We start from the raw sequence: 11,672 nt of genomic DNA on the forward strand, positions 1-11,672 counted from the left end.
GTTAAGTATGCAAAAAATATTGCACTGGATAAATGGTACCACAGTCAATATCCTTCGCTATCTGATTCTGTGCTCTTATGACATACAATCGTATTCAAGATCACTTCATCTTGTCCATTGTTCAAAATAAGACACCAGGTTCACACAATAAAACCGATTTGCAGTCGCCGCACGCGGCATACCATCTGCAATCACCGTCAGTCTGTCAGATCAGAGAAACAGGGAAAACAATCGTTGAAATACAACGTTATAGTGCGAATAAATAAGTTTTGATCGTAGCATCCGCATCATCAAAATTTAGAAAACAGCAATCGATACAAAGTTACAAACCACTGTTAACCACACTATAAAGCCAACAAACAGCTGCCAAAGGAAGACGGAATCAATGAAGGGCTCGTTTCACGCATCACTTCTTCTTGGCCCACAACAGGTCGTCGGCCCGCGGCAGAGCGCCTGAACAGCGCGTGATACTGCGCTCCAGAAAGGCCCAGAAGCCCAACACCTCCAGCGGCCAGTTCAGCCAGCCGGTGGTGATGCAAAAGTAGGTCTCGTGCGGCGCCACATGGTGGATACGGTGGTGTTTGCGCGGCAAGATCACGTGGTGGTCCTGCAGCCAGGTCACCCAGCGCGGCAGTCCGAAGTACGTGTGCGACCACTTGTGGATCTGTCAAATAAGACAAAATTTAATCACCACACAACGGTAACGAACACGCGCGCTTCGTTCCGGATTAAATTCTAGATGCCATAATGTCAATGCAAATTGTGTCAATTGAGTAAAAGAATTTGATCAATGCCAGTGGACAAAAATCGAAATCTAGTAAAAATAAATTCCGTTCCATGAAAGATAGTCGTTAGTCTGTACACTAGAAAACACCACCAACTTCAAAATTACAATCGATACAAATTTATCAAAATTATTAACATTTTAAAACTAAAATGAACGCTGAACACAGGAGTCGTACAGATACCTAATGGTAAGTACTTGTACGTACTGTATAAGAGAAGCGTACTGTATAAGACATACTTGTACATAATAGAGAAATTGTACAAATAGTACCAGCAGTATCCCGTCCCCTTTCCCTCCTTACAACAAAGTACAGACTTCCTCTTTTTAAATCAAACCTAACCATATTCCTACCTACATTCCTTCTCTTCTCCAATATTTCTTCCTTTTTTTCTATATTCTGCCAATTCTCTATATTTCTCCTTTTCTGCCCTCTTCAGTTCATTGCCAAAAAAATGGCACCCAGGATTATACCAGTCTTATAAAATGTTTACGTCAAATTGCGTGACACGTGCCTGTTCACAAGTTACCTTTCTTTAAAAAGACATATAAAACTGACTGAATTGCTAACTATGCCGTCTTCTCTCACTGCAACTACTGCAACGCAACCACGTTACCGCAGAGAACTCAAACTGATTCTGACCGGCCTGCAGATAAACATCACTTAGACTTTTTACTTTTACCACCCACTGACGGATGATCCCCAATTGAAGATTTAACGGTCTTCTTAAATCAATTCATTTACGCCCTAAAAAAGCACCATTCCCTCAAATGATACGTCATTATGCGATCGCAGTCGACCACATCCGCAACCAAGCCGTGACATTCAAAAACGGGAACACTGTAGGCAGTCAATGTAATCAGCCAGGCGCAATGTGCGTCAGTCCGGAAGCACCAGGCGAATAAGCCGACACAATTAGACACGGTCCGTCTACTGTTGGGTGCTTCATTGGCTCGCTCAGCCGTCGGGGGATTAGCACGCATTGTCAACTGCGTCCTATCAAATTTCCATCAATTACTCGCGCGCGTTACACCACGCCATCATCGCACCTTGCAGCCGCTCTAACTTGCCTCTACGAGCACCGACTTAACACCCCCTTAAACACCCACACCCCGCATCGATCTACTGCATCCCTACTAACATTCGCTTCTGGAGACTGTTTTCTTGCCGCAACCAGTCCGTTACTTCCGGTCGACGGTTACACGGTTGACTTTTCTTTCAATTCAACACGCCGCATTATCTAAACAATTCAAAGAATCGTCCGGGGAAAATTCCGGTGAGGAAATACCGGAGACGCTCATACGAAGCTCGGATACAATTTCTTGACAAAGACGAAACGGGTACCTATGGCGATTGTTGCGTAAATGAAGAATGTCCTGAATAATGCTAACCATAAAGATAAAAGGGAATAACAGGAACACTTCGAATATCGCTGTCGGGCAAAAGCCAGACTGAGACCAAACCGCGAAATGTGCTCTGCGTCTCGTCTAACGCGGTATTAATATAAGAGAAAAAAATCCCAAACTGCATTCCTATAATTATGATAAACCAAAAATAACTAACGCCACAAAAAAATTTGCAAAAGTAGGAACTTCTTAGAATATGTAAATCTTTAGCAAAATTTTTAAGAGTGTACCTTCCCAATATTGTCTAACAAGACTACCATGAGGCGAGCAGAAAACGGGTAGAAGAAAATGAAATCACAGGCGAACGTTCTACGAAAAGCCCGGAAAACGTAATGTACTATCGGCACTCGGCAGTAAACCGATTACAGGGAATTGCTGGTTATTTGTTAATAAGTTAGGATGATGGATGGGCGCTGACCTGGTTGGTGACGGAGACGAAGAGGACCAGCCAGAAGAAGTAGCAGTAGTAGGCGTAGTCGCTGACCAGCTGGCTCTCGCTGTACACCGCGAACCGGTAAGCCATGAAGGAGAGGACGGGCAGGGAAGCGGCGAAGTTGTCCCCGTTGGTTTCGATGAAGTCGTGTCGGGTGATGGATGTCGGGTCGATGTGGTGCTCACGGAAGGGACGGATCAGTGCCTGCAATAATCACCCAATACTATCCATATCATACCATTTCCATCATTTGACTACGATTTGCACCGATGCACTGCGTTTCCAATTTAATGACTTTTAAATTAATGTTGAATGTCATGGAAAAACTAGAAATGCATAGACCGATCAAATACAGCAAAACATTCTACTAAAAATTTATTATAGAATTATCCATAATTTTTCATGTTTTAATTGTCAGAGAATATTTTCCGATAAACTAATGAGAAAACTCCATTCCAAATAATTAGCATTCTACCTCATAAAAATACAGACCGCAAATAAGGGAAATAATAATACCGTCCAAAAAGCCTGGACAACAGAGGAAATAACAAGTACTGTATGTAACTAGCTGAAAATACTTATAAAGATACCATATCTTTTGACTTTTACTAACAATAAAACAACATATTTATCTGCAGTTTTGGGTAAAACTCTGGTAATTCGATTTATTTTCACTGGAAAGACAGATTCCGTTAATTCTATGAAAAGCGACATGCGGCTCTTACCGTACACTGAATGCCCAGCATCACCCAGGGGTCAGAGGAAATAGAAAGCATGAGAAAAATTGAAAAAAAGAATTCCCCTGGCGAATTAGGCATCCTTTTCACAGAATACTGCTTACCTTGCCGATGACGGGCACATCAATGGATCCCCAGGAATCGGCGGCCCAATGCACCAATCCGCTGACGAAATCGGCGGTAATTATGCCTCCCACTGTCAAACAGACAACACCCCTTACTACCTACTGCAACTGGCAATACACGGAAACACACACAACACCGCGCTGACGGCAGCCCATTACAACATTGTTGATTCTCACATTCTACCCTCTCAGGTGGCAATTTGTGTCAATATATACACAACAAACGAAATTTACACAGCAAACTCAACTTCTCTCCATTACCGCTAAAGGAATATTCTCATACGGGCACGTCGCAGCTGAGTGCAGGCCGGGGAAAAGGGTACGCACATAAATAAAAGCCGGCTATTCACTAAGTAGGAAGAATGTTAAAAAAACCAAAGCGTAAAACAGGAAAGGTTCGATTTAAATTTCCTCAGTAAAATAACTATTTTGTCACACGTTTTGTGTGCAGGCGTTTACAAGACGTCGCCACGTTGATTATTGCTCTGATTACTCCACAGCAAACCGGAAATCTGTTGAAAAATTTAACAACTACCTATTTCCAAAACAAATCAAATTACGAGGTCTCACCGGATGCAAATTAATCAGATTCGTGATCTTACCAATAACGAATGCAGCTAATGAACAAATCTGCGTTTTAACCAATATATCATTAATTACCGGAAATGAATTGCAAAAAATAACCTATACTTCAACCTCCACGCCCAACGTCATAAAAGCGTAGTGCAAGACTACGAATACTCGAGCAAAAGTACGGAATATATCCATATGCAGAAAAGGAAAACGGTATTATCACGAGTCACTGCCGTTCTGATGCTTTGTAGAGCGAGTACAGTTATAGAACTACGGGAATTCAATCGAAAGGGCCAGCAGGCACGATTTGATAGGAGAATAACAGCCGGAAACGCCAGTCTTTTAGCCAACAATTGCATTACTGTCTGGGATTTTTTGTGCGCGTAATTGGCAAGTTAATTGGAGAAACTGAATTGTGCTAGACTCCTATTTCATTCAGTCACTTACCAGCGGACAGGAGGATGGAGGGCCAATTGTTGGGACGAAAGTATTTGATAAGAAAGACAAAATCCACCAACATCAGCGCCACGCTGACGACGATGCACAGGCACTCCTGCAAACGCTTCCCTGTGCAAGACGAAGCAACAGAATTTTGTAGTGGGATTACGCTTACGCAACGCAATTGCATTAACGCTAATTGACATTCTAGTCCCGCGCCATCAATGCCACAATGAATGTCCTCCAATACCACACACTCACTCGTACACTCACGTTGTACAGGCCAATTAGATCAGTCGATAACCACAAAAACAATCACTACCCAAACCGAAACACATCTGCGAAAAAATTTCGTACGCGAAAGGAAAAGCCTAATTTAAACCTTGAAAAAATATGCGAATGATTAGAAAAAGAGCGGAATCGTAACTCGCAAGTAAATAATCTGCAACAAAACGCCTTTCGCTAGCCTAGCTGACGATGATAGTGTTCTTAATTAATTAATCTTGCGTGCATCTGCTGTGGAAAATTTTAAAAAAAGCGAACCCGACAATCCGCAGTTCGAAATCCAATAACAACTGAAAGAAAATATTTTTCCGGCATGTTCACACTTTTTCTTTATTTATGAGTTCCATGTACTCTGTATAACGAGTTACTAAATTTGTATAAATGATAGAAGCGTGGCGCAGTTATCAATAATGCGCCTTATCTAGGGTGGTTAATTCTCGTATTAAATTGCAAAAAAATCGTAAATTTTTAGAATCGTAAATCGTAAATTTTAGGATCAGAAAGCTGGAGACGCTAAATATGGTATTCGAGCAAAGACAATAATGAAGTCGAATTTCCACTGCTACGACGCTGAATAAAAATTAGAAACACTTATCGACGTTATCGCTACTCAGCTTAGATATTTTCACGCTACAAGGTATTATAATGATATAATATTACAACAAAAAATTATCTTGTTGAAAGTTAATTAAACCAAGTTGAAGCAATCTTTCGTTTGTTTTTTGAAAGTAAATAACTCAATCTTGCATAAATTATCCGAGCAAAACAATCATTTATTTACGCCAGACGGTACACCAGTGCAAGAAACCGTATGGAAAAGAATACTTTCAGTCGCTTCAGGTTGTCAGAGACGCGTACTCACCTCCCGTATAAAGTCCCGCCAACTCTTTAGCTCCGGAATGCTTGGGTCCCCATCGCGCCACCCCTTCCAACAGCCCGCGGTCCACGTTGTCCGTGGGGGAACAAGACGGCACTTCCTCCTTCATGGACAGCTGGCTGATGTCCTCCGCCGTAATGAAGACCATGGCGAAGTGAACGCACACAGCACACTCACCGCGCGTCACTTAGCCCATCTATCTGCGAGCAAAATACTACTACCTGCACTGTAATCTGTACAGCAATGCGCACAGCATAGCAACAACACAAAGAATCAGCTGGAGGGAATGCGGGATGCAGTGGCTACCCAAGCCGGAATATGTGAATGAGGGAAAGGGATGAATCAAGGATGGATGGATAATCTGTTGATAAAATAAACTTTCCACAGCTGTTGCTGATGAATACGCTGCCTGACAGTGTGACTAGCTTGATCGGATGTGACGAAGGCGAAATGAGCTTGGGGCGGTGGATACTGTATTAAACTGTATTTGGATAGACTAATGCCCCATTGGTGGTTGGCGGTGTGTCAGAAACTCAGAGCCATCGCTTTAGCAGACGAGTGCGGTAGCGAGCTTTATGCTAAGGGGTGCAAAAATATGAAACCCGGAAATCTACCAAGAACAAAAATTTTAACATCCATATTTCACGTAAAACCTTTACTTACTTGGTTACAGGATTATGTACCATAAAAAAGTATGCCAATAAGAAAACATTAATTTTTTTCGGTCTTATTCCCATGGATGGATACATTTTTTTTAACCAGGGTTTAACAAGTTTAGCCCCAGAGAGGAGATTAAAACCTCATGAATCCGGAAATCCGCCCGCCCTACTGACGCACGCCTACGCACTGCCCTGCTGATCTAGCCGATTCTAGTGTATTAATTCCGGAGCGCAGACTTGAAATCACAGCGACAGCAGCAAAACATGGCGAGAAATGGCGGCTAATTTTTTTATTCAGTATGGAATGATCAGCTTTCATTTTTGACAACTGCATTTCGGATTATTAGCCTTGTCTGGACTCGTATTATTATTGCTTGTCATCCCAAGTCCCAACCATGCCGCGCGTAGAGAACGACATCAAGTTGGACTTCAAAGACGTTCTTATCCGACCGAAGCGCAGCACACTGAAGAGCCGCGAAGAAGTGATCGTGTCTCGCACAACCATATTGCCTGCGATCGTGTGTGAATCCTGCTGCTTTTCAGGTTGATCTCCACCGTCCGTATGTGTTCCGGCACTCCAAAGCGGAATACCATGGCATTCCTATCATCGCTGCCAATATGGACTCCGTCGGGACGCTGGAGATGGCCAAAACATTCCACCAAGTCGGTTTCCGTTTAACATAGCTGCTAGCACGACACTTATCATAACACGAATTCTTGCGAATTTCCGAATACGGCAGAGCGCAATAATATATGGATTTTCTGATGTTCTTTTCTCTTTTTTGTAGTCTGATTTGTTTACTGCGCTGCACAAATATTACGGCGTGGAGGAGGTTGCATCTCTGTTGAAAGAAGTTCCGGGAATTGAGAAGGTTGGTCTTGACTTCGCAGCTTGCATTTCCGTTGACTTGTGAGTCATAAGACGTTTCATTAGTAATTAAACAGCCCTTTTAATTGTTTCCCCTCGGTTTTTCGTACATGTACTGTATTCTTCAATAAAGATGGGTGTTAAATATGTAACCGTAAGTAGAATTTATAGATGATAAATCATCTGCAGCAGCAGTCAAGGACGATCAGATAACATAAGCCAATAAGGTATTGCCAATAACATGCTACCGGGTACCCAATTGTTAATGATAACTTCTAGAAATAATCATCCATTTATGTGGTAGGCAGTTCGTTTCAGCTGATTTCTGGTATAATTATTGACTTAAGCAGAATTAATAATTTAGGTATTCATTCAAAAATTAAGATTGTCGAGAATTATCAGAATTCGCATTATTTTTGCGGCATTCGTGGTTCAGATATTTTAGATTTTAATCCATTATGAGAAGAATGGAATTGGCTGCTGCCTGTTGTACTGCCTTTTGCACTGTTTCCTGTTGACCTCTGTGACAGAATAATTGCGCATAACACTGTCGCTCATTATTTTGTAGAATATTGCGATAAGTTCGGGCGGCACCAGCGACGACCTGACCCGTTTGCAGACCATCAGCGACACCTTGCCGGCCATCCAGTTCGCTTGTCTAGACGTAGCCAACGGCTACACGGAGTTTTTTGTTGACTACGTGCGTCGCGTGCGCGAAGCACTGCCCCACTTGACCATTATGGTAAGTACAGTACGCCTGAGTCGCACCTTGTCTAGCTGTCTTCCCCAATTGTTGCCTTCATGTATGCATTTTTATTGCACAGGCAGGCAACGTCGTCACCGGTGAGATGGTGGAGCAGCTGATCCTGGCCGGTGCCGACATCGTCAAAGTGGGTATCGGACCGGGATCAGTGTGTACTACCCGCACCAAGACCGGCGTGGGCTATCCGCAGCTCAGCGCGGTGATGGAGTGCGCGGATGCGGCGCACGGATTGAATGGGCACATTATTTCGGTGAGCGATGTGGTTTGTGCCGTTCCAGTGTCAAAATATCCAGTGTTCCAGTGTCAATATATATTATATAATATGTGCCAGACGGAGACCTAAGTACTCAAACGACGAATGAAATATTGTTAGTTTAGACATTAGTGATGATAGAGTAACAGAATTGCTCAAATTCTGATTAAACATTTTTTTGAAAATTTGGAAATGTTGCTAGTGAATACCATATTTTGTTTCCAGGTCTATTATATGCTTCTATGGGGTACTGTATTTGTAACAGATGCATCCTGCATATGCGACTTCCCTACGCTTGGTTTGAGAAGTTTTTCCGTTACTTTTCTGTTCGCTGATGGTATATATAAATACTGCTTGTTTGTATCAGAGTTGATTCTTTAATGATTTTAAACGCTGTTGGTATGGTTAATATGTTAACCGCTATTTGCTTATACAATCATATTTTCTGTGGTAAAATTGATGTCAGGTATCGAATATACAGCAATTACTCAGTAGAGCCCTCGGGGTGGTCGGGGGAAATTGTGAAGCCAGTGCACTCGCTATCTTGTGACGGTTGAATATGAATTTAATTTTAGGACGGCGGATGCAGTGTGCCGGGTGATATTGCCAAGGCATTCGGCGGCGGTGCTGACTTCGTGATGCTGGGCGGGATGCTGGCTGGACACGACGAGTCAGCCGGCGAAGTGATGGAGGACGAGAGCGGCAAAAAATTCAAGATCTTCTACGGCATGTCCAGTCGGACGGCCATGGACAAACATTCCACTAAGTTGGCCGACTATCGGTAAGGCGTAGGCTCACTAGTTTTCAGTCCCTTACGCCGGTCGTAACGGCATACGAAATCGACTTTCGTTTACGCCTTAAAATGCGGTTTACGCCATCAGCGAACTAATTGTATTTTATTATTACCTTCCTTGCCCTTTGCGGTATATTGTTAGACTGATTTCACGGGTTGTTGAAGAATGCAGCCAAGAGGAATAATTTAGTTAATTGCTATATAGGGCATCGGAAGGGAAGACGGTGCGCGTGCCGTATCGCGGCCCGGTGCAGATGACAATGCGCGACATCCTGGGCGGTCTGCGCAGCGCCTGCACGTACGTGGGCGCGCCGCATCTGAAGGAGCTCAGTAAGCGGACCACTTTCATCCGCGTCACACAGCAGGTCAACGAGGCCTTCCGCGGCCTGGAAGATCCCAAACTAAACCCGGTGCACTAAAATTAATCCCCGTGCTTTCTCGCTTTTTTGAATTTCATTGGAAGTTTCATGCTCATTTGCCGGCTGCCCTCCTTGGATTCCGTACCTCTCCATTTTGCTGTGTATCTCGGGACAACCGTAATTGACGGTCTGTTATTTGGGTTGACTAATGTGGGTTCTTTTAATCGTCATTAAATCTTCTTTGCATGATGGACATTTGACGTACTTGGATTTATTTTTGATGGCACTAAAATCTTTGAACGTGTTTCTAAAAGTTTTGTTTTATTTGTTGTGAACGCGTTAAATTAAAGCTTTTGATACATATTTGCGAAGTCAGTTGATGAAATTTTTCGACAGTTGGATGCCTGTTCGACGGTTCCGTTTCGTTACGAGTATGAATTCTGAATCTGACTGAGTCTTGCGTAAATTCAGATTAGGCTGTGTGACCCGCAAGGGATTTCTTCGTTTTAATTTTGTCATGGAGGTAAACGTTTTTTTGAAGGCGGCAAAGCGTGCGTGCCTTATCGTACTAGTTTTGGCTCATCAGTCAGTAGAAAAAGAATGCGTCGTCTGGCCTGCACGCTGGTGCCCAGGATAGTATTGAACACCCATTTTTTCATCGCGTTGTAAAGAAGTATTAGAAACGTAGCATTCCTGCACGAATACCGCGCCTAATTATTTCATCATTATTCTTTGTGGAGGAAATGACGGTGTTTCCACTCTGGTGCACATTTGGAGAGAAGAACACAGGTCAACACATACAGACAACTCTTTGTACATAATGTTAGTGGAGGAACTGGAGATAAAGCCTGAGTCATCCTGATTTCAGCCAAAAATAGAGAACTGTCCACAGTTGCAGGCTTGCAGCTGTCGCGCGCCTTCAGATCATGATGCAAAAGACCGGTTGCTTCACATTTGGCTCACTTTGTGCGGTCGCGCCTGTAGGCAGGTAATAAATTTCATGTCCAGATCGAGAGTGGTGCAGTTTACTCTAACTTCCATCGGTATCGGAGCACCGGTTTCTCATTGAGCGCTTCTTTCCTAACCAAGCATTATTTTGTTGCGTGACCTTTCGATTGCAGCTGCTTTGTGCTGGTTAGAAATATCGCAATAACGATGCCTGTCAGAACTGCTTGCTTCACTGTGGCCGCACTTTTCCTTACCACATGTATCGGAGGTTTGCATTACCATTAAATAACTGAGATTTGGCTTTTGTGTATTTGCATGCCTCGAATATACCATTCGGTTCCGCGCGAATTAATTTTAACAGTACTAGTACTGTATTCCTTCCTTGAGCTCTGACTTTGTGCAACAGGTGCGTCCGTTGGCGCCACCGCGACGCAGGCCGAAGAGGACGAAGGTATTTGCACTGTTTTGCTGACATGTCCCAATGCCGCCCACGGGACGCTGTTCAAGGATACCGGCAGTTGGTGTTGTCGCAACCGCGACCGCACCATGTACTGCTGCGACTTTGCGGACTATGTACACAATCGAACCGGTTTGTCCTTGGCCGTCATCATCGGAATCAGCGTTATCGTAGTGGTAATAACATCACTCGAATAAAATCAAAGAAACTTAACACATAATAATGTATGTATAACGTACTTATGAATACAGTATTATCGTTCCGCACTTTTTAATTTTAGCGTTATTTTACCAGTTCTCTTGATAACACACGGTCGCGCTGTTTCTTGTCAGCACCTTTGGGTTCGTTCGTCGGTTACACCCAATAGTCATGGACCAGTCTATCAGCCAGTAGATTTCGTTTGCATCAGTTTTCGTTTGCATTAGATTTCGTTTGCATCAGATTTCGTTTGCATTTTTTGCGTTTGCATCAGTGTAACACGATTGTGTATTCGTCACCATTTGTACCGTTTATCGTAGCTATCTCACTCGACAGTCATTCCAAAAGGTTATGCAAATGCTAATGTGTTATTATGCAGGTCGTGACCTTGTTAGCGGTGCTGGTATTAGCCTGTTGTTGTGGATGCCGCTGTCTGGAAAGCACCTGCGACAACTTATCCTGGGCCACACGAAGAAACGATCCATCTCCAGCAGCGAGGTCCGCGTTTTTCACTCCAAGCCGCTACCCTTAGGCGTCTGCTAGGTGTTGACCCTTAGCCAAATTTTTCTCTAATGAGTTTCAAATTTTAGCTGTTCTTTGCATACACTGAACGGTCTGAACCAGAATAGTCAAGAGCAGTATAAAAACTAGCAAAAAAAAAGCAAAAGGCCCCTTGTTTTTGTTTGTCATGCTGTTAAACAATAAATCATCACCA

General features: G+C 43.2%; 3 protein-coding genes across 3 annotated transcripts; 2 read left to right on the forward strand and 1 right to left on the reverse strand.

Moving 5' to 3' along the window:
* Nucleotides 1-77: 77 nt before the first annotated feature.
* On the reverse strand, nucleotides 78-6,085 carry LOC129590387 (plasmanylethanolamine desaturase-like). Its single transcript, XM_055485587.1, has 5 exons — nucleotides 5,645-6,085; nucleotides 4,507-4,626; nucleotides 3,466-3,557; nucleotides 2,610-2,828; nucleotides 78-664 (listed from the first exon to the last, which is right to left on the reverse strand). The coding sequence occupies exons 1-5, from the start codon at nucleotides 5,805-5,807 to the stop codon at nucleotides 407-409; spliced, it is 852 nt and encodes a 283-aa protein (XP_055341562.1). The 5' UTR covers nucleotides 5,808-6,085; the 3' UTR covers nucleotides 78-406.
* A 206-nt stretch (nucleotides 6,086-6,291) lies between these two features.
* On the forward strand, nucleotides 6,292-9,753 carry LOC129590386 (GMP reductase 2-like). The gene is made up of 7 exons (XM_055485586.1): nucleotides 6,292-6,800; nucleotides 6,862-6,981; nucleotides 7,107-7,190; nucleotides 7,755-7,928; nucleotides 8,011-8,199; nucleotides 8,778-8,983; nucleotides 9,201-9,753. The coding sequence occupies exons 1-7, from the start codon at nucleotides 6,714-6,716 to the stop codon at nucleotides 9,412-9,414; spliced, it is 1,074 nt and encodes a 357-aa protein (XP_055341561.1). The 5' UTR covers nucleotides 6,292-6,713; the 3' UTR covers nucleotides 9,415-9,753.
* Nucleotides 9,754-10,292: 539 nt separating this feature from the next.
* Nucleotides 10,293-11,672, forward strand: LOC129590547 (uncharacterized). Its single transcript, XM_055485830.1, has 3 exons — nucleotides 10,293-10,570; nucleotides 10,709-10,935; nucleotides 11,337-11,672. The coding sequence occupies exons 1-3, from the start codon at nucleotides 10,510-10,512 to the stop codon at nucleotides 11,487-11,489; spliced, it is 441 nt and encodes a 146-aa protein (XP_055341805.1). The 5' UTR covers nucleotides 10,293-10,509; the 3' UTR covers nucleotides 11,490-11,672.

The sequence above is a fragment of the Paramacrobiotus metropolitanus genome, unplaced genomic scaffold, assembly GCF_019649055.1.
Source record: "Paramacrobiotus metropolitanus isolate TYO unplaced genomic scaffold, Prichtersi_v1.0 Parri_scaffold0000040, whole genome shotgun sequence".
Lineage (NCBI taxonomy): Eukaryota > Metazoa > Tardigrada > Eutardigrada > Parachela > Macrobiotidae > Paramacrobiotus > Paramacrobiotus metropolitanus.

Coding starts and splice junctions, on each gene's coding strand:
- LOC129590386 (XM_055485586.1), top strand. CDS start 6,714: ATGCCGCGCGTAGAGAACGACATCAAGTTGGACTTCAAAGACGTTCTT. Junction 6,801..6,861: donor CACTGAAGAGCCGCGAAGAA/GTGATCGTGTCT, acceptor GCTGCTTTTCAG/GTTGATCTCCACCGTCCGTA. Junction 7,191..7,754: donor AAGTTCCGGGAATTGAGAAG/GTTGGTCTTGAC, acceptor ATTATTTTGTAG/AATATTGCGATAAGTTCGGG.
- LOC129590387 (XM_055485587.1), bottom strand. CDS start 5,807: ATGGTCTTCATTACGGCGGAGGACATCAGCCAGCTGTCCATGAAGGAG. Junction 4,627..5,644: donor GGCGGGACTTTATACGGGAG/GTGAGTACGCGT, acceptor CGTCTTGCACAG/GGAAGCGTTTGCAGGAGTGC. Junction 2,829..3,465: donor ATGTGCCCGTCATCGGCAAG/GTAAGCAGTATT, acceptor TGATTATTGCAG/GCACTGATCCGTCCCTTCCG.
- LOC129590547 (XM_055485830.1), top strand. CDS start 10,510: ATGCCTGTCAGAACTGCTTGCTTCACTGTGGCCGCACTTTTCCTTACC. Junction 10,571..10,708: donor CCTTACCACATGTATCGGAG/GTTTGCATTACC, acceptor TTTGTGCAACAG/GTGCGTCCGTTGGCGCCACC. Junction 10,936..11,336: donor GAATCAGCGTTATCGTAGTG/GTAATAACATCA, acceptor GTTATTATGCAG/GTCGTGACCTTGTTAGCGGT.